The sequence below is a fragment of the Cheilinus undulatus genome, linkage group 4, assembly GCF_018320785.1.
Source record: "Cheilinus undulatus linkage group 4, ASM1832078v1, whole genome shotgun sequence".
In the NCBI taxonomy this organism is placed as follows: Eukaryota; Metazoa; Chordata; class Actinopteri; order Labriformes; family Labridae; genus Cheilinus; species Cheilinus undulatus.
In genome coordinates this window covers 17,982,556-18,005,065 of record NC_054868.1, presented here as the reverse complement: position 1 = coordinate 18,005,065, position 22,510 = coordinate 17,982,556, and the positions used below count along the sequence as shown (strand labels likewise).

General features: G+C 40.5%; 1 protein-coding gene across 1 annotated transcript; it reads left to right on the top strand.

Moving 5' to 3' along the window:
- Window positions 1-158: 158 nt before the first annotated feature.
- On the top strand, window positions 159-22,442 carry si:dkey-93h22.7 (Fc receptor-like protein 5). Its single transcript, XM_041785901.1, has 22 exons — window positions 159-266; window positions 351-377; window positions 602-883; window positions 982-1,278; window positions 2,199-2,471; window positions 2,560-2,892; window positions 4,504-4,614; window positions 4,702-4,726; window positions 4,808-4,892; window positions 4,998-5,023; window positions 6,735-6,766; window positions 7,175-7,201; window positions 7,320-7,446; window positions 7,528-7,703; window positions 8,302-8,488; window positions 9,577-9,680; window positions 9,781-10,053; window positions 10,137-10,544; window positions 10,628-10,655; window positions 20,213-20,261; window positions 20,364-20,429; window positions 22,295-22,442. Exons 1-22 carry the CDS (start codon window positions 215-217, stop codon window positions 22,379-22,381), a joined length of 3,075 nt encoding a protein of 1,024 aa, XP_041641835.1. The 5' UTR covers window positions 159-214; the 3' UTR covers window positions 22,382-22,442.
- Window positions 22,443-22,510: the final 68 nt, after the last annotated feature.

Sequence of the window (22,510 nt, the reverse complement as noted above, 5' to 3'; positions counted from 1 at the left end):
GCTAACACTGTAATAAAAGTTAAATATATGTTGCCATTCATTTTTGGTTTGTGCATTTTTAAGACTTTTTGCATCCAAAGCATGCAGCCTAGTGTGTTATCTACTTACAACACATGTTGACACCAACAGCCTTTACGCATGCACATAATCTACATCTCTGCTCATGTATGTACACACATGCTGAACCCAGCTGCAAACACCATCTTAAAGACAAATGCACAGCACTGTAATGAAGAATCTACACGCTCATTTGCTGCCAATTTTGGGTGAGTTTGATGGTTATGTTTGAATTTGCAGCACATATAAATGACTCAATTGATTAATAGTCTTAATTTTGTGACTTTTTTCAGCTCTGGCAAGTTTGTTGGTCAAGATAAGTGAGTTTTTTAAATTGTGACATATAATATGGAGCTCATTTTGCAGAGATATCTTGTGTTGCTGTTTCAAAACTGTTCAGATTTTTTCTGAGTTTGAGGCAGTTTTTAATTTAGGAGCTTGTTATTCTTCAATCACACATTGCTGGATGAAAAAATGGTGCTTGTTTTAATTTGCTGAGAAAATTCTTTTACCCATTCTCCCAGTGTTCCCTGTCTCCCTTCAGGTGGATCAACCTCTCTTCACCCAGTGCTGACTGGTCCTGACTTGGCATACCTCAGCTCCAGGGTAGCTTTCAGGTGTTTAGCGCCTGACTCCTCTCCCCCAGTCATCTACGAGCTGATGAGAGACGGAGGTGTCCCGATCTCCACCGCCACTGATGATCAAGGGGACCAACCTGCACCCTTTTTCCTGAAGGTCACCGCATCATCAGAGGGGTCCTATCACTGCAGGGCAACAGCAGGAGGGAATACAGGAGTCAGCAATATCATTAGGCTGAGTGTAGTCAGTGAGTGAAACATACACATTCACCCTATTATGGCCTTATAGAATGTTTTACAGGTGAATATCCCCGTAACTCTTCTCCTCTCCTCTTCAACTCTCTAGCTCCTGCATCAAATACCATAGTCGTTCCAGATCCCTCACCCCCTGTCATATACGAGGGGTCGCACGTCATTCTGAGCTGCAACGTCTCAAAAGGCTCCCACCTGCAATACACCTGGTTTTTCAATAGAAAAGAGTTAACGTCTTCAACCTCTTCCTCCATGCACCTCACCGGGAACAAGCTAGTGTTGGAGAATGTGACCCCAGAGCATGCTGGGAATTACTATTGCATGGCTTGGTCTCAGGTGCAAGACATCAGGAGGTTTTCCAGCAGTTCAGAGGTGCAGGTGACAGTCAAAGGTATGCTATGTGACTGGAGCAGAAAATACACAAAAGAAACACAGCAGGTTATGCATGAAGCAGGTGTAAGATAATTAATAGACGTATTTAAAAATCTGCTAACAGTGATGGTTTATTTATTTCCACGACTATACATCTTAAAACTACTGCAGGGAACTGTTTGCAGTCATATGATACTAAGAAGCTTGTGATGATGAATGTGCCAAACCACTTTATTCTTACTGAACCTTTTGATGTTGATCTTTGATGGTTTTGAATTAAAAACATTTATTTTTTTTTCAGCAATTTTGTCCAGTGTAAAAAATGCCAGTGCTAGCAGTTAACAACTACACAACGAGATGACACTGCCATCCTCTTTTCAGTTTTTCTGTGTTTTGGGCTAATAATAGCATGCTAGTGCCATGCTAATGCCCTGGGATTAAATACACTATATTGCCAAAAGTATTCACTCACCCATCCAAATAATTGAAATCAGGTGTTCCAGTCACTTTCATGGCCACAGGTGTATAAAATCAAGCACCTAGGCATGCAGACTGTTTACAAGTCTACAAACATGTGCAATATTTAGAAGTGAGGAAATTTCACCACTGGACTTGTTGCACAGGTGGCATCCTATCACCGTTCCACGCTGGAATTCACTGAGCTCCTGAGAGCGACCCATTCTTTCACAAATGTTTGCAGAAACAGTCTGCATGCCTAGGTGCTTGATTTTATACACCTGTGGCCATGGAAGTGATTGGAACACCTGATTTCAATTATTTGGATGGGTGAGTAAATACTTTTAGTAATATAGTGTACCTCCAGATGTGCTCTTCTGATCTTCAAACTTCTAATCAACTGTTGATTAGTTTTGTGTTATTTTCTCTCATTACTGCTGTAACATTATCATATCTTTATCCTCTCTCTTTGTCCTCCAACAGTTTATGTTTCAAAACCAAGGATCTCTTTCTACATCTTCAAAGAGGGAGACAGTTACCGTGGCAATGTGACCTGCTGGTCAACAAGAGGGAGTCCTCCAGTCAACTTCTCTCTTTTACTTGCCGGTCGGGAAGAAGGATCTGTAACAGCAACTGAATCCCTTATCACCTGGTTCACTGTTGCCATGGTACCAGGGCTGGACATGGGTGTGGCTCAATGTCAGGTGAAAAGTCATGTGCAGGAGTTGACGAGTGAGCCTCTGACTCTGGAAGTAGGTATGACATACACTCATACGTGAAGAAAATATGTCCATTTAGGATCAGTACATGTAGTTCTGCTTCTTCTCCCTCTCTTCTTCTCCAGTACCGGTTGGAGGCGATGTGAGAGTGGAGGTTGAATATTTCTACCGAGCAGGTTTTAAACTGGCTGCAACACTACTGCACTGTAAGGTCAGCAGAGGAACTTTCCCTCACATCACCTGGCTCTTCAATGAGTCCGTCCTTCCCTCTGAGACACTTGAGGGCTCTCACAATCAACCCATCAGTCCTCACTATGCAGTCATTGGCAGAAGTCAAACCCTTGTTCTGGCCAAGCTTGGCCCAGAGGAGTCTGGGTATTATCGCTGCAGGGTGAGAAACAGCTATGATGACTCTGGGCCTTGGGTGGAGAGTGACGCTGTTCTGGTCCGAGCAACAGGTGAAAATTTTTTGCTTTGGAATAAATGTGTCCTTAATAGAATGGTAAAACTTTTGCATATATTCTTATTGTAGGAATATATGCAAGTACTAACAGAGAGGTTTGCTCCTGCAGCATTGGTGCCACACTGCTATGATTTGTTGAGTTTACTGATGACTATCAGGACAATTATGTTTTTGCATCATTTAGGTATACCATATACCTAAATCTAGACAGGAGAGGCTGCAATTCCTCACTTAAAGGTACAATATGTTAGATTTTACAGTGAAATGTGTTAATAAGACAAAAATGACTAAAGCACAATTTTATATAAAAAAGGCTCTTACTTGTGATCTCAGTTGTTAGTTGTGATTACACTGTGTGATTAGTGTCTTATTAAACTATTTCAGTTTTAACCCCCATTAAACCTTTTTTGTAATTTTCAATGTGACAAATTCACACAGTTCAGCTCTCAACTTTCATATTATGTTGTAAATGTAAACTATCACAGCGTCAGATGGGTCTACTTCATGAAGCATTCACAGAAATAACTTCAGTACAGAAAATTATACCGCTTATTGTCACCAGCTCAAGCTTTCTGCCACTCAGCAGATGAATCAACAGTCATGCACTGCCTGTGACATCACATGCATACCCTCCATACTGGACTGAGGCTGCTACATAGGCAAGCATGAACTGATGCTTAAAGCTGCCACTCCGTTGCTGTATCTCATCCATGTTTGTTGCTGCTTACTTGTGATTGGCTGCAATTATTCTCTGCCACTGGCTAAAAGTTCTGTCACCGGACTGCAGTTTTTAATCAACACAGTCCTAAATCCCACACTCATGACCTTTTATTATCTTTTTTAATGGAGAGCCCCAGTTTACATACTTGGGATTTGTCATTTAAAATAGAGACAGCTATTCTCTGTAACTTCCTTTAGTGTTTAGACTTAAGCCATGGTGCTCCAATTGACCTTGATGTAGAAAGAGTTTTTTAAAATTCTAAGTCTGCAGCCAGTTAGTTTAGTGTAGCAAAATGGTTTGAAATTGACTAATATCTAGCCAGGCCTAGTCCACAATGTACCTCCCAGGGACTGAACAATAAAACAAAACTATAAAAAATATTAACAATAAAAAAACAGAGTTTTGTTGCAGAAAAGTATGTATTGACAAAAAATACAAAAATACTTTTAAATATACTGAAATACCATTTGATGTACCTAATATTACACACTTGTGTGTTAAAGCTGGTTTTTACCACCAGTGACTGAGCCAGCCAGGTGTTAATCCACTGCTGCAAGTATTTCTGCTAATGTAATCTACAAGTAGCCACATATTAAACTATATCGAACATATGAGAGTGGTATGGTCCTCTAGAAACTCGGGGGTGGGGGTGGGGGGGGGTGCTAATATCTAGAAAAAGTTTAAAACCAGACCATTCCTTGTAATTCGTATGTGCCTTCATTGGCTCCTTATCACATTCCTAACACTCCTAATCTGCCAGAGACTATGACATGCATCCGTTATCATCTTTCACTGAAACAACATTGTGTAAAGAGAAAATATTTCAGAACTAAAAGTCTGACTTGCTCCCTCAACATCCAAAAATGTGACTTTTCTTCTCTACAGCGGTTCTCATTACCACTATGGAGGTCATTTCTATCGTGCTATGCTGCTTCGTTCTCCTGATGCTGATTGTGGGTGCAGCTTTAATTTACAAGATCTCTGACCAGAAACAAGGTGTGTGTCTGTGTATATGTGGTAAAGAGATGTATTACCTGCAACTGCATCCAAATTAACTGCTTATATCTCAACATTTTTTCACAGCTCATGTTCAGCTCTCAACAACACGGTAAGTTTTAATTTTACGTACCTTTGGAAAGTTTATCCTTCTGTTAAAGAAATCTAACTCTGCAATGATATTATGTTCCAGTGCTGATGCTGCTGATCTCACAGTGTCCGAACCTGCATCCCAATCAGCAGACAGACAGGATAATATGAATGATGTTCAGAATCAGGTACACCATCCAAAAAACACATGAGCTCGGCAAGCAGGCACTTATGGTCTATTACAGTGTTTCCCAACCATTTTTCCTTGTTATTTTCACAACTTTTTTTTCCAGAAAGAACTGGATAGTATGGTGTTACTGTGGGGCTGCTTATCAAGAAAATGTAAATGTATCTGCAAGGAGATTTTATTTGTTAACAAAGCAGATTAATAACTCAAACTATGATATGACAGTTATATGCCAACAAAAAGTTTTCAACTGCCAGAAAAGAAATACGCAGTACAGGTTAAAAAAAAAAAAAAAGAAGTAGTAGAAGAAGCACAAGAAGGGTAGAGAAATGTAGTAAGCAAGGGTTGACGCCCAGTGACCTTGACCGCTAAGTCCCCTCAAAAAGAGGGGTATCACATTTAAAGGCAAGAGATAAACATGAAGCTCAGTGACCTTGACCTTTGACCTTCAAAATCTAAATAGTTCATCTTAAGGTTTCTGTGGACAATTCAACAAAGTTTGAAGAGACCCACTGGAAGTGTTCTTGAGATACTGTGTTCAGGAGAATGTTCTTGATGGAGGCATGGACAGCCTTAAAACATTTAGACATGATAGTACAGTAATGTTATAGTAATGCCTCTTTATGATCTAATGAGGCAATCAGGACCATCAGTAAAGAGACTTTATCCATTTTTATCTGGTATTATAAAGAACTACAGTGCCTTCAAATAGTATTTTTTTCCCTTGGATGTTTTACCCTTCTATTGATTTTATAAATCAATCATGGTGAATATAATTTGGATTTTTTGACCAAAAATACAAAAAAGAACTCTAATGTAAAGTAAAAACATATTTCTACAAAGTAATGTCAATTAAACAAAAATATGTGGTGTAAAATAAGTGATTTCTTAAATATTCGACCCCTTTCAAGTGACTGACCTGATTCAACAGATGTCCAGCCACTTGGTGTGAATAGTCTCACAATTAGTGAAATGGGGAAAGACTGAGTGCTTCAGTCTATTTGAGTATAAAGACATTTGCGTCTGGAAGGTTCAGTTACTGATCAATCAGGATTCCTGGCTACCATTGCACCATTAAACAAAAGAACACTCCAAGCAACTCAGAGAAAAGGTTTTTGAGAAATTTAATTGAATTTGTTCCTTTACCCCTACAAAACCTTCAATATTAACTTTCTGAAAACTGACCAAAGAGGATGATTCATTGTTGTCTGTTACTGAAATGAAGTGATTGTTTTCTTCTTTTTTAACACCTGATGATATCATGATTGTTCTCTTTTGTTTTCAGACCCTTGAGATCACAGTTTGACTCAGAAGGAACCTGCACTTCATCCTTAAAATGTGTTGCCTATCCTAGCAAATGTTTCTTTTGAAAAATCTGCATGTTGGTTTTTTTATTTTGTGTGTAGAAGTTGTGATGATTGTAAAAGAAACTAGCACATGGAAAATGTGGTTAAATTCTGGAAAATGTAAAGCCATGTAATCACAAATAAAGTTCAGATTCAACAAATGCTTTTTTTCTTTTCTTTCTTTTAAAAAATGTGATAAAAGATGCATCTGCAGTTGTAGATCATTAACTTTTTCTTGTTCTTGTTGTTTTAATGTTTACATGACATTACTGTTACATGTACAAAAACAGCTTACAGGGAGGGGGTGTAGGGCAGGGAGGTACACGTTATCACTATCAGCTATTCACACATTTTTAATGTGTGTGTGTGTGTCGTCTGTGTGTGTATCTTTGATTACTCACTGGGCTTCAATGCTCCATTTTAAACTGTCAAAACTCCTGCAACACACTGTAGCATAACCACACTTTCAGTTCACGGATGTGTTCGTTTTCTTCAAGAATGTTTTCTTCCGTTTTTGTGGTCATACTGGGTAAGCCAATGATCTCCAACTTCCCTGCTGTACATTTTAAATTTTATTTTTTTAGTCCTGTTGTTTATTTGATTTATATTTATATGCGGAATAATTTTCAATTGACAGCTAGATTGCCCTCTTTGATCTTTACAGCATTTTTAAAGAGCTTGTATCTGAACTATATATGGAAGGTAATTGCAGCTGCTTTAAATTGTGATTTTACAAATCATGTGTTTGCAAATTGTATATGTGTTTATTAGTGTAATTGTAACTGTGTTAACCACGCACATGCTTTTAATTCAACATTGTATTGTATTGTATTGCTGCAGGGCACCCCTGGAAAAGAGACTTTGGTCTCAGTGGGTTCCCCTGCTAAAATAAAGGATAAATAAAAAAATTTAAAAATATATATTTCCCTCTCCACAGGGCTGTGCTGCTGTAGTCAGGGGAACAGTAAGTTGGTTATAGTGTTATAGGGTGTGTTTTTGTGTGTATATTATCAGATAATTTTTCTGATAATGATGTAGCCTCTCCACTGTTTTTAAATACTTTGGTTGAATATTTCTGATAGGTCAGTCATTACTGGGGCGTCCACAGCTGTTTGGCCCCTCAGAGGCTCAGCACTACGACGTTGTAGAGTTCAAATGTCAAGTAAAGACCTACCCTAAAAATGAAGCCATCCTGCTGCAGTTATATAAGTAGGTATTTGTTTTTTTTCATTATCTAGTCCTTACATTTAGCACAGAAGTAATGATTAAAATTATCTCTGCCTTTTGCAGGGAGGGTAACCGTGACAAGCTTTTGTCTGAGTACACCTCTCTGAAAGGGGAGATTGCAATCTTTCCCTTGGTCATCAAGTCACACCATGATGGTAACCTGGAGTGTTTGGCCAAAGCCCAGAACAACTCCAAGATAGAGCCCACTGTCAGCCACACACACCACCTGAAGGTTGTTGGTGAGTCTCACAACTCTTTAAACATATCAACTTATCAGCTTTGGAAAGCAAAACTAGTGGGTGGTCAAATTAAAGTATCAACTATAACCACATTTGCTAATCGCTTCACTGGCAGAAGCCATCGCTATCAGCTTCCAGTACAACTACTGCCCCGCCCCCATAGTCACCGCCTTATTCTCCTCTCCTCTCCTCTCTGCGTTCCAAGGTTGATTTTTGTGCACAAACATACCAATGAATTTCTGTTATCTGCCATTTCTATCTCCATATGTTATTTTAAGATATGCAAGAAAATGACATAGCACACACATTTTAAGCCTAATTCTTTAATGACTCAAAGAAAAGTCAGTCCAGAGTCAGGATTTCAAGCACTTAAAACTGGCTGGCAAACTTCTGTATAACTTGCAGAAATATGTTCATTGAAAACATTGCTGGGTAGTTTCTTACCCATTGCTTGGGCTTAATGCAAGTCCTATACTTTCAATGTATTTCTCACATTTCACAGCAGTTATTTAGATATTGGGTGTGCTGGATAGTCTCATGGACAATAAAAAGATGAACTATGAGCTGACCATGGTCTGTTTGTGTTTCTATCCCATAGTACCAGTGAAAGTTGCAGAGCTTGTCGTCGCTTCAGGTCCAGTGGAGTTCTTTGAGGGGAAGATGTTGGAGCTACGCTGTGATCTTACTGAGGGAAATTATGTTTCCTACTCCTGGCTGCTGAATGGTCAGCCTGTCTCTCAGTCTCCTCACCATAGAGCAGTGGATAATCAGCTCCAGATCACCAGGTGAGTCTGGACACCTGAAACGGCACTGCTGCATGGATGGGTTGTCTATGGATTCATGAGCTGTTTAACTACACTATATTGCCAAAATTATTCACTCACCCATCCAAATAATTGAAATCAGGTGTTCCAATCACTTCCATGGCCACAGGTGTATAAAATCAAGCACCTAGGCATGCAGACTGTTTCTATAAACATTTGTGGAAGAATGGGTCGCTCTCAGGAGCTCAGTGAATTTCAGCATGGTACTGTGATATGATGCTACCTGTGCAACAAGCCCAGTGGAGAAATTTCCTCGCTCCTAAATATTCCACAGTCAACTGTCAGTGGTATTATAACAAAGTGGAAAAAAGAAAAAAGGGTATTTAATGGCAAAAAGTGGCAAAAAAATTGTGAAAAGGGCAAAAAAATGGGATAAAAAATGGAGGGGAAAGTGGCAAAAATATGCAAAATGGCCCCAAAAAATAGGAAAAAATGGTGTTTAATGGCAAAGGACAGCTTAAATGGGTGAAAAGTGGCAAAAATTGTGAAAACGGCACAACGGTTTTCCTTTTTTAAGGTTTTCTGGGGGAATAATATTTAAATTAAGACATAAATGAGCCACAAATAAACACAAAAGGGTCACATGTGGCTCCAGAGCCATACATTGAGTATCACTGCCCTAGCATAACCCAAAGTTTAATCCCATATTATTGTTGAAAGTTTTAGCATGTATTTCCATTCTGACAGATGTGGCGTCTCACAGTAATAGTCTGCAAGAGGGAGCGTCTTAGCGCTGCAGTCTGCAGCTAGATCCATCTCCAAGTACCTCTAGAGGTCATTAATGACCATGCAGAATCTTCACTGTTTAATCCATAATCTAAATTTGCCTTTATAAAACTGACATTTCATTTTTGATTTGAAAATTCAGGACAAGCTACAGTTTTAGTCAGAATAATAGGTGTTGTTGGGGAGAATTTCTTGTTAAACCAAATACAACTTTTTAAAAATAATTTAAAAAACAACAACTCATTTTTCCAATCAAACATTCAGCTGGCAAAGAGGTTTTTTTTTTTTAAAGTTACAGATATGATTATCTGTATTACCCTCAGGACTACTTCCAGTGACAGCGGCTTGTACATGTGTGTCGCCACCAACACCTTCAACAACACAAAGGTCTTCAGCTCCAACAGCTCTGTCACGATCACAGTTAAAGGTTTGCTTTTCAGTGCTTGTTACAAACTCTCAGACTCCATTTTATTAAAGTATTTTCTTTAAGCAAAGTAACACTCATCATCTTCATCATCTTCCCTCAGATACTGTGTCAAAACCTGACATCTCCTTCAGCGTGTCAAAGGAGGATTCCCACTACTATTATGCTGTGGTCACCTGTCAGTCGATGAAAGGGTCTCCGCCAATCACCTTTTCACTTTACAACAGCACTGAACTCATTGCTAATATGACAACTAAAGACACAGTTGGCATATTTAGGGTTCCCTTAGTCCTAGGTGAACATTTAGGGAAGCTTCGGTGTCGGGCAGTCAATGGAGACCAGACTGCATACAGTAAATGGATTCCCCTTAAAGTTGGTATGTGCATTTTTTAAAATTCTGATGTAAGATATGTCATAGAAATGAATTTTTTATGCCAGTGATGTCCTCTGATCCAACAGTCCCAGTCAAAGCGCCTGTGATGATGGACTACAAAAAAACTATGAATGATCACTATGCTGTGATCAGCCTCAGCCTCTACTGTAAGGCTGCAAAGGGCACTCATCCTCGCTACCAGTGGTTCCTTAATGACACCCTCTTACAGGGGCAAGGAAGCTTTTATCATGTGGTGCACCAGCCTCCAGAGAGCTCCGTTCTCCTGCTGTCTGTGGGGGCAAGCAGTGCTGGGACTTACCACTGTGAGGTGTCTGACAGCTTTGATAACACCACCACCATCAGCAGCAGGAGGCACTATCTGGATGAAGACGTTCTGAATCGTCTCCCTTTCCTTGTGGTGGTTGTAGTCTTTGGATGTTTCATATTTATGGTTCTATTGGTCACAGTTTGTTGTGGGGTTGGAGTGATGCTCAGTGAGTAACATTTCCATCATCTACTGTTTTTATCTGTTACCTCATCACTGCCACTTTATATGAGTGTTTTACTTTTCTTTCAGGGCGAAGGCAGAATGAAGAGAAGTTTCTGTGAGTAATTTCTTTAAGTCTAGTACTTTCTAAATGATGACCTGTTTCCCATGAAGCTGTTACTTCTCCTGTTAAACTAACTGTTATGTTTGACACTTAGTCAGCATTTCTTCTATTCTCTAACTTTGAAAGAACAACATGTTGGAAGCTAACCCATCATCTGCCCTTTAAAGGAGGCAATGTCCATTATTTCAGTGCAGCAGCTTTAATGCAAAGTCTAGAAACATCACCATGTTAAAGTTTCTGTCAGGAGGTTTTAGCTGGTTAGGGAACAATTTATTCCAACACATTTTTAATACCTACAGTAGCAAATATACGGAAGAGGATAAGGGCCACTGAAAGAAAAAACTTTTGAGACGCAAACCTTTTTTTTACTTGTAAAAAAAAAAAAAAAAAAAAAAAAGTCAGATTTCTGAGTTTAAAGTCAGAATTCAGAGAAAAAAGTCAGAATTCCGAGATTAAAGTCAGCTCCCGTCTGAACCGTTTGGGCCCGGTTAGAAAGTGACAGGACCAATCAGCGACGAGGGGCAGTACTTTCAGGGTGCGGCGTGACGTAAGCAAGCAGCAACAAGAGGCCGTTGCAATAATGGCGGACAACATTAGCGTAGGTGCTGTTAAAGCGTACGTTTTATCAGAACTTGACGACATTTCTTTGTTCAAAGAAGAACAAAGAACAGCAGTGAGTTGTTTTCTTTTCAAAAACGACAAAAGTCGTGTACTGACATGTCTACATTCTCCATGGTTCGCGTTATGCAGTCCTCTATGGAGTTTACCCCTCGGTAGGGGCGCAGCTCGGTAGTGGTTACATCACGTGTTTTGTTGCTCTGATTGGCCCGTAAAGATGTGACAGACAGAACGTTCATCCAGTCACCCTCCAAGTTTTATTTTTCAAAGGCTCTACCCTTTTCCGAACGCTGTCTATGAGAGGTTTACCAGATGGATGTGTGAAACATCCACATGGATGTGTGCTTACGACTCCGCCGCGCCCCTTGTCGCTGATTGGTCCTGTCACTTTTTAACCTGGCCAAAATGTTCATACGGGAGCTTTGCAAGATGGGTTCGCCAGTGAGAAACCCAGAAACAGGTGTATCCATCTGCTTTGCAAGGTTAGCGTCATGGTCTTTTTGAAAGATTTTTGAAGTAGGAGAAATGCCAGGTATTGTCTTCGAGTCTGTGTATGTAAATTCTGCCAACGACAACTGATGACATATCAGTGACTCGAAGGGTTGTTATAGCGGCCGATCCATCCAAAATTAAAGCCGCTGCAGGCTAAACACGGGAGTCAAAGTGAAGACGCGCACTCCGTACTTTATCCCAACAAACCCAGTTTATTTACATAGCGCTGCATCTTCCCATTTAACAGCTTTACCGAACAAAACCCGGTAATAGGCCAAACTTTAACCAAGAACGTGCGATCAACAGAAACCCCACTCCAACTTTCAGCAGAAGCACCCCACAGGTGCACAGGTGAAGTAAGTTAACTGATCACCACCGTGCCACCAATCACCACACCCACTAATCCGTGTGTAAACCAAAACCCACCTACACCCAAAGGCATCTCCAAACTTACATGTTTGGCTCCTACATTCCGGCCCCTAATTATGCTAAGCACTAATTACAAATCTTTCAGTTGTTTAGGAGACGGACATGCAATGTTAATACAATCAATACTTTAAACAATGATCTTACAATGCATCTCAAACCTGCAAAATGTTCTCAAAATAATGCAACCATTAGTTCATGTGTCCATGACAAAATGCAAATACATGTCCAAATCTTTGGACAAGGTTGCTGTAAGTCCTCACAGCTCTTCAGCCTCCTGAAGAAGGCACACCTTGGTGATTGGTCTGTCCAAATAATCAGACAGGAATAATCTATCAGGAATCACTTCAATGATCTTCCCAGTCAACCACGAGTTGCGAGGTGCAGAGTCATCCACGATGACAACCAGATCTCCAGAAACGAAGTTCCGCCTGGTACCCTGCCACTTCTGGCGCTCCTGAAGCCCTGGCAGGTACTCTTTGACCCAGCGCTTCCAGAACAGGTCGGACATATACTGCACCTGTTTCCACCGACGACGAACACACATGTCCTCCTTCTGAAACACCCCTGGTGGCAATGATGGCTTGGACTTGAGAAGCAATAGATGATTAGGAGTAAGTGCTTCTAAGTCGTTGGGATCACTTGATGCCTTTGTTATGGGACGACTATTTACAATTGCCTCAGCCTCACAGAGAACAGTGTGCAGGCTCTCATCATCAAGACTTTGTGTTCTGAGAACAGAATTTAACACCTTTCTCACTGACCTTATCAAACGCTCCCATACTCCCCCAAAGTGTGACCCAGTGGGAGGATTGAAAATCAACTGGATCTTCTTCTGAAGGAGCATGTTGTGTATCTGACTCTGATTCCATTTTTTTATGGCCTCCTTTAGTTCGCGTTCAGCGTTCAGTTAGTACCATTATCTGAACGAATCTCCAACACCTGACCTCTTCTGGCTATAAATCGTCTGAGGGCATTGATGAAGGAATCAGTATCTAAAGAAGACATTAACTCAAGGTGTATGGCTCTCACAGCTAAACATGTGAAGAAAACACCATACCTTTTCACTGTGGCCCTTCCTCTCTTAACCTCAAAAGGTCCAAAGCAATCAACTCCAACTCGGGTAAATGGAGGTTCATCAGGACAAACCCTATCTAAGGGGAGATCAGCCATCTGCTGATATCCTGGTGTAGCATGTAACCTGCGACAGACAACACATTTTGATGTTATCCTCCTAATTGCAGTACTAGCACCTGGAATCCAGTACCTTTCTCGAAGCTTAGAAAGCATGTGGTTGCGTCCACCATGCCCTGTACTTTGATGTATATGACGCAAAATAAGATCGGCAATGTGGAGATCCTTGGTCAGTCTTGCAGGATGCCTTGCTTCAGCTGGCATAACCACTTTATTAAGCCTACCTCCAACTCTCACAATGCCCTCATCAAGTACAGGATTGAGCCTGTACAATTGGCTAGTTCTTTTCACGCTTTCACCCTTCTGCAGACTAGATAACTCATCTGGAAACCTGCTTCTCTGACAATAACTGATGACTGCAGCTTCTGCATTATCAAGATCTTCAACTGAAAGGGGACCTATGGCTACCTGTGCTTTGATAACCTGCATTTCTTCCTGCAGCTTATCCTCAACGTGCTCTTTCTCCAAACCAGATCCAACAAGAATGGCCTTTACCTGCCTTCTTTTTCGGCAAATATACAAAAGCATACTCCTAAACCTGAGCATCCAACCAACCATTTTCTTTAGATGGATCCAAGAGGAGAAGTGAGAAACAAATCTCATCACTGAGTCCATCTGCTCACTAGCTTGAGTGGAGTTCATAGACACAATTTTTCTGATCTCAGGATCCTCAAATGAAACATCTCCTGCATCATCAGGATCTACTGTGCACTGGACATCAGGCTCTAACAGAAACTTTGGTCCTGACCCCCAGTCATCTGTCTTAAGGAAAGATTCAACTTTGGCACCCCTAGATGCCAAATCTGCTGGATTGCTGGCTGATTTAACATACTTCCACTGAGATGAGTCTGATGAGGCAAGTATCTCAGAAACTCGATTTGCTACAAAACTTTTAAACCTCAAAGTTTTATTTCTGAGGTACTTGAGTACTGAAGTACTATCAGTCCAAAGAACAGAGTCCTGCAGTTGCATTCTCAGTTCTTTCCTCCACATCTTATCCATCCTGCTAGCAACCACTGCAGCTGTTAACTCCAAGCGGGGAATAGTGATGGACTTCAGTGGAGCCACACGTGCCTTACCCATCACAAAGGCGCAGTAAACCTGGTTATGGATGTTTCGCTGCAACAGATAAGACACTGTTCCGTACCCTTCCTCGCTTGCATCTGCAAAGTGGTGTAACTGAGATGAAACAACTTCTCCAAAATCTGAAGGTTTCAAACACCTGTTTACCTTAAATTCTGCAAGCAGATATAGTTCCTGCATCCAGGCTATCCCCTCTTGTGCGGCAGTAGCCGGTAATGCATCATCCCAACCCTGTTGAATCCTACACAAGCTTTGGAGGATTTTCTTTGCACGTAGCACAACAGGTGCCAGAAAGCCTAAAGGATCATAAATAGAGCTGATGGTAGACAATATCCCTCTCTTAGTTAGAGGCCTGTTCTTGAGGGTAACTCTGAACTTAAAGGAATCTGACTCAATACACCAAAGCATACCCAACACTCTCTCCACTGGTAAAGTGTCATTGTCTAGATCTAGATCCTTAACTTCTTTTGATCTCTCCTCTGGAGGTATAACTGCGAGCACAGCACGTCTGTTACTTGCCCACTTGGTGAGCTGAAAACCTCCCTTGGAACACAGAGCAAAGAGATCATAATGCAGCTCCACTGCCTGTTCTTCAGAACGAACTGAAACAAGGCAGTCATCAGCATAGAAATTGTGCAACACAGTGTTAATGATCTTTTCATTAAAATGTGTCTGATTATCTTCAGCACATTTCCTCAGTGCAAAGCTCGAACAACTTGGAGAGGATGTAGCTCCAAATGGATGTACGAGCATTCTATGCTCCACCAAATCCTGACCAAGGTCACCATTGGGCCACCAAAGAAACCTAAGTAGGTCAGTGTCTGAGCTTGACACTCTAACTTGATGGAACATGGCTTGAATGTCTGCCATCAGAACAACAGGCTCCTTTCTGAACCTTGTCATAACACCAACCAATGAGCTAGTCAGATCTGGGCCTTGAAGGAGTTGTGTGTTAAGAGATGTTCCTTGGAATGAAGCTGCACAGTCAAAAACAACCCTCAACTTTCCTTTCTGTGGGTGGTACACCCCATGGTGTGGGATATACCATACCTTACCATCACAACGACCCAGATCTTCAGCTGGCACCATCTCAGCATAGCCCATGGCAAGCAAATCATTCATGAAGTTGGTACAGTCAGTATGAAACTGACTGTCTTTGCTTAACCTTCTTTTAAGATTCAGAGCTCGTTGTTCCACAACCTTCCTGTTGTTAGGCATGCTAACCTTGCCTACTTTCACTGGTAAACCAATGGTATAATGACCATCAACTAATGTAGCAGACTTTGTGACAGACTTCATAAAGTGCTGATCTTCTATTGACAAACTCAATTGTTCATCCTGAACACATTCTGGGAAATCAGCTTTCATCTGTTGTCCCCATAATTCATCAAGTCGTGCAACAGAGATTCTATTTACAGTGACATCAGTCTGGACCATCTGTATTGTCACAGCTGCAGTCTCCTTTAAGAGGTCCATTTACAGTCCAGCCTAGCAGAGTTTTTACTGCATATGGTCCACCATCTTGACTCCTTACCACCTCCCATGGTTCTAAGGCCTTTGGAACATTGGCTCCGATCAAAAGATCAATACCTGAACGAATCTCTGTTATATTCAGGTGTCTCAAATGTGGCCATCTTTGAACATCCTCCTGTCGAGGAATGTTTCCTTGATTAACAGGCATGTTCTTTTGAGTAAACAGATCTGGTAGCTCACAGAAATTGTCTGTGTCCAGCCCAGCCACCTCCAAATCTGATACAACATGACTACCAACAACCATTTCTTGACTCATCGTCCGCAGTAAAATGCTCGTTCTTGTGCCTGAGAGATGCAACCTGTTCATGAGAGACTCAGTGCAGAATGATGCTGAGCTTCCAGGATCCAAGAAAGCATAAGTAACAAACACCTCATTATTTTTTTTAGATTTCACTTGAACTGGCAATATGGAGGGTGTACAATCTTTCTCCCCGGCCCCAGTAAGACCACTAGACTGTACAGACAACAAAGCACTACAACCTGTTACTTTTGCTTCCTTACTGACCTGTAATTTTTCCTTTTCTCTTGAGTGGACATGCAACATAGTGGGATGCTTCAAATTGCACACTTTACAAGAAAGACGTTTCTTGCAATCTTTACTTCTGTGCCCAATACACAAACAACCAAAACACACCCCATTATCTTTAAGAAGCAACAATTTTTCACTGTGTGTTTTCTTCTCCAATAGAAGACACAGATCCAAAGTATGTCCAGCTCCACAATACAGGCAAACATTTACAACAGGTGGCCTTCTTTCTGTTTTTGTTGTGGCTTCAACTTCATTTTTCATAGCTGTAACAGTAGTGGCAAAGCTACTGGATTTTGCCTTGAAACTCTGTTGATTTTGAGAGTTTTTTGCCAGCTTCCTTGCTGCTGGAGAGTCCTGAATATCTCCGAACAGCGGGTCACTAAGTATCTTAACCTGCCCCTCAACAAACACAACAATGTCACCAAAATTAACCTTACGACAAAATCGTTTCTGCGTGTCAAAAACAACATTCCTCCATTGATCTCGGAGCTTGTATGGTAATTTCTTTATGACAGCTTGCATATTGGCAGGAACGTTCAGGTCATGCAGGGAATCTATTTCACTCATTGTGTTACAGCATCCTCTCAACAAGAAGCTGAACGACTGCAGTGTCTTCAAATCTTCTGATTTGATTGCTGGAAATGTTAAAATCTTTTCCATGTATGCAGAAGCTATCTTCACAGAGTTTCCAAAATGTTCTTGAAGCAGGGATTTTGCATTGGCATAACCAAGATCATCAGGCATAAACTGACAGCTTTTGACAAGCTCTCTGGGCTGCCCCCTGGTGTACTGCTCAAGAAAATAAAGACAGTCTTTAGCACTCCGGGTCTTCTGTTCAATGCAATGCTCAAAGGATCTAATGAAGGTCTGATATTGTAAAGGATCTCCATCAAAAATCTGGATTTCTCGCCTCGGAAGGAATGACAGAGACTGCTGTTGGACCAGTAAGGCTGTAATTTCATTCTGTTTTTCCAACACTGTTATCAAGTTATGATTATCAGAAGCTCTTTGTAGTATGGGTGAAGGATCTGGCTTCACATCAAACTGGTGACAAGACTGATTACCAATCTGCAGTGTCTGGCCTGATGCCGTAGCCTGAGGCTGAAACCTCACATCATAAACCTTAGGTCTAGCATCTAAGCGTGAATGCTGCTGTTCAACTGCAGAGGTGCCCTCAAACAACTGTGCCCCAGCCACAGGTACAAGTGTCTCAGCATCAGTATTCAAAACTTTCTGTCCTTCCCTCTCAAAGTAAGAATTCATGCCGTCTGAATTGACACAAACTGCACTTGATGTTCTGGATCCCTCAGAAGCTCTGAACACATTAACTTTAGCCATTGATGCAGCTATTTCTGTCTCTAAATCAAGTTGTGCCTTCCTTTTCCTAAGCTGCGCTTCCTGCTCTTCCAGAGCATGTTTATCCTTCAAAAGTTTTTGGCGAACAACAAGTGCAGCCATCTCTGCCTCAGCCTTGAGACGAGCTGATGAAGTGGATGAAACAGCTGATCTACCACCTGCTGAACTCCTTTTCCTAAATGTTCTACTTCCAATGTTAGAAATACTATCACTGGGATTGACATCATCAACAGTGACAGCAATGTCCACATTAACATTAGAAGGCCTAGAGACACAAGACTCTTCAATGACATTTTGTTCTGTTAATGGAACACAGGGTACATCACATTGTGCTTGTTCAGAAATGCTATGTGTTTCCTGAGCTGCCTGATTAGTTTGAACATTTATATCAGAAAGCCATTTTTTTACATCTTCAATAAACTCCTTATTAAATCTGTTTATACTGGAGAACCAAGAATTTTTGCTTTTCCTGTTCTTCAGGTGGAAGCAAAGCAATCACAGATTCATGCAAAGCACAAGATTCCTTAGACAAGGCACATAAAGTTTCTAAATGTGATTGGACACTGAGAACATGGTCTTCGGTTTGCATAAGCTCTTTGATAGTTTTAATTAAACCTTTGATTTTATTTATCTTTGTCTTTCGTTCTGCTTGAAGTTTTACAACTTGACATTCTAATGCCTTTGCAGTAAGCTTTGATTGCCGTTTTTGAACATTTTCTGAGTTTAAATCAGAAGACTCCATCTTTAATTCAGAAATCTATTTTCTGATTCCAAAATGATCATTTTTATCATTTAAAAATACATCCATTCACAAAAAGCATCCAAATCACAGCGCCAAATAACAAGAACGTAACTTCACACGTTTTTCAAAGCCTCTACCTAATGAGAGGATAAGAGAGATTAAATTTATTCCCCCTAAACTGCCTGACAAAAATCTATCTAAACTCACCCTAGTCTTCTGTGCATACTAGCGGCGGGTGCTGATGTACTAATATACCGATAGCCTCATGAGAGACGGGCTGTCTCACACAAGAACTACGGCTGTACCCCCACTAGTCTTGATACTTACACCGCTTGACGCACGAAAAACAACAAACGGCTGAAAAACAACAAACCAATACAACCGCCTTGTGCGGCTGTATCACTTTATCTATCAGGGGAATGCAGTTACTCTACTCTCTCATGCTGCATGTGTGTGTGGGTGACCATACCTCAGTCCCGGTGGCTGTGCTGCTGGTTTTATGAATGAATGCCCGCAGCTGTGCGTAAATTGACACTCCAATAGCGTCAAACAGCATGCTTCACTTACTGGCTCGAAGCGTTCCTTGATGGTCCCGAGAATACGAAGTTAACAAAACGTACATCAACACTTCGAAACATACCGAGTTTTCTGTTGACAATATAGCGGCCGATCCATCCAAAATTAAAGCCGCTGCAGGCTAAACACGGGAGTCAAAGTGAAGACGCGCACTCCTTACTTTATCCCAACAAACCCAGTTTATTTACATAGCGCTGCATCTTACCATTTAACAGCTTTACCGAACAAAACCCGGTAATAGGCCAAACTTTAACCGAGAACGTGCGATCAACAGAAAATGTCCTCCCTGTGCTCACCCCACTCCAACTTTCAGCAGAAGCACCCCACAGGTGCACAGGTGAAGTAAGTTAACTGATCACCACCGTGCCACCAATCACCACACCCACTAATCCGTGTGTAAACCAAAACCCACCTTCACCCAAAGGCATCTCCAAACTTACATGTTTGGCTCCTACAGTTGTCCTATTACATAGGGGAGTGGCATTTTTGTCACTTTTGGATTCTGACCATGTAGAATGATTGTCAATAATGATTGGCAATAAGGAACAGACATATGAGAAGGTGAGACAGACCTACAAAGTGATCTGGTCCTTAATGAGAATGATGTATAATGACAAAAAACATCAAACCATCTTAAGACAAGAGCTTCAATCATTTTTACTTCTTACTTGTACTTGGTAGTTTTTAAACACTGGGTGCTTTGGGGCAAATATTGCCAAGGATATATTGTAGTATCATAATATTTCTTGCCAGAGAATTTCAAACTCAAATGCAGTAAAATCTTCCAATCAGTTAAATTCTGTGTGACTTTTGTGCGGTTGCAGACTCTTTTTAGGTTGTTGAAGACACATCATCAACTGAAGGACCTTGTGGTTCTCAGTAAAGGCTACAGCACAGAGTGTAGTTAGGTCAAAGTAACATTTTATGCTAATGGACTGACTTTATAGAAACACAGGGTCTCAAGACAGCTAGTAGAGTGATAACTGACTGTCCTCCTCTTAGGGGGAACATGGAGATGGAGAGAGTGGTGCCTGCATTCGAGGGAGAGCTGGTCAGTCATTATCTTCTTTTTTTAAAAGCTGCTGAATTTTGTAATCACATGTTTAAATATCTTTTCTGTGACACAGAGTCCTTTACATTTCTCTTTTTACAGGACGTGACCAATCATGAAGAGGATGCTGATTTGGTTAGGACAGCCAGAGGAAGTGAATTTGATCAGGTGATGATAACCAGATCAATCAATCATCAGTCAGTTGTTTGAATAGGCTTACAGTCAAACTCTTTTGCTCATGCCCCAGGTAATGAACTACATGTTCTAGTTTTAGAACTATTTAGTACTATTCACAGATTTTGCTTGCTTGCTGGTTGCTCAAAAAACTTTTGAATGAATAATGTGGTTCAAGCGGTTGAACTACTTCTGCCAGTTTTATACACAATGACTGAAACTGCAGTAAACTTTGGCATTTTAGATGAAAACAAATAGTTGTTTTTTTCTTTTTCCCTTGTTTCCCTGTTTAAATTAGTTTTCCATTATAAAACCCAAAATAGCTTATCTGACTGACAGCTGCATGCATACATACTTACTGTAATAGTAAGATAATAATATATAAATAGGATGAAAGATCTCTTTAAATTACTTTTGATCATAAGTGCAAAAACATATTTAAAGATTCTCTCTTATATTTTGTAATAATCCAGTCTTTTTCCCAATCATTACGGTACTTTTGCAGCCTTCTCTTCTAGCTACAGGTGGAATGGTCTCCCTGTCAGCTGTGGTTTTCAAAAGTCGTGTCTTTGGAGTAGCTTTGCAACCATGGGGCAACAACAATTAAAACATTTTTCATTGGTCGACGAGAACAGGAACAGAGGAAACTTGATGCTTCTCAATGATCGATGAAAAGCACTGCATGCTCCAATCAGAGGCAGCAGTAGCTGTGATGTTTTTATTGCCATTAAAACTATAAAGACATTGATTTTCTAAAAGGTCAAAGTAAGGAATAAAATGTGTTCCTTATAAATTCAGTTAGGAACATGCACTTAGCTTCCAAATAAGGAATGATTCCTTACTTAAAAGGAACGGTTGGAACCCTAGTGTCGGTTGAATGTGCCTAAAGCCACGCCCTTTCACAAGAAATGCAATCCTTTTAAATTTGAATAATCAAATACTTTACTAAACTTTAGCATAATGATGCTGATAAACAGGAGGGATTGAACTGTGGCTGCTTTGAGAGAGACAGTCACAGCCTGCCTCTTTAAATCTTCCAGGACTAAAGACAAGAAAAATATGGATTAAATACACCTTCAGCTGGTATGATGTTTGTTCTTGTTGCAGCTGGTTCAAGTAAAGAATAGACAAGCACTCTAGCAATTAGCCTGCCCCCTGACCTTATGGTGAACTATGGCCAGAGCATGGCTGCCCGGCTCTTGATCCAGGGAAATTAACCTCACAATAAACAAAAACACAACATTGTAACTGGCGGTACACTTTCAATGAAGGCGGTGACATTGGCTTACAACAGACTATAGAGAAGAACTGCTTGGTGATTTTATATCCTTCTAGTTTTATTTACCCTGCTCAAATAATACCAAGCCAGGAAAGAGGTTAAAAACTTTCCAATGGTCTGAATCCAAAAATCAGTCACACATAGATCCCAGTGTTTTCATGTTTACAGCAACCTTATTCCAACGTATCTAGTGTGCGAAGACACAAATTTCAGATTTCATTTTACAGGGACTTCAAACACAAGTTTCAATAGGCCTACTGTATTTATAAATTCTGTTTCATTTTTTACCAAGTTTGTTGCACTAAATGCTACAGGGCTAGATATTACACTGCACCTTTAAACATGTGGAAATTTCGCTTAGATGTGACTGGTTTTATTATATTTTCCTATGATTTTCCATAACATTTCCAGTTAATCTTCACTCTTCCACACTCTTTGATCTATTGTTTTCTTTATAGCTTGACCCAGACTTCTCCCTAATATGGCTTTATTTTAATTCAGCTTCTTCTTGTTTGAATTTACTGGTAACTTGCAAAACTAAGCATCAAATGGACTCCCTTTTTACTGTTTCTTTTCTCAGGCTTCTTCTGATGTCTCAGTGGATGAGTGGCCCCAAATAGTAAGAGAGAAGAGGACTTTAGAGGATGAAGCTGTGGAGGAGCTCTGAGAATTCATACATTATGCTTTATTTACAAGCTGCTGTCTAATAAACAACTCGTGATACTCTTCTCTTTATAAATGGTGGGCTTATTTATCTCTTAAAAGTGTGCCTATGTGGTGTTGTGTTAAAGATAAC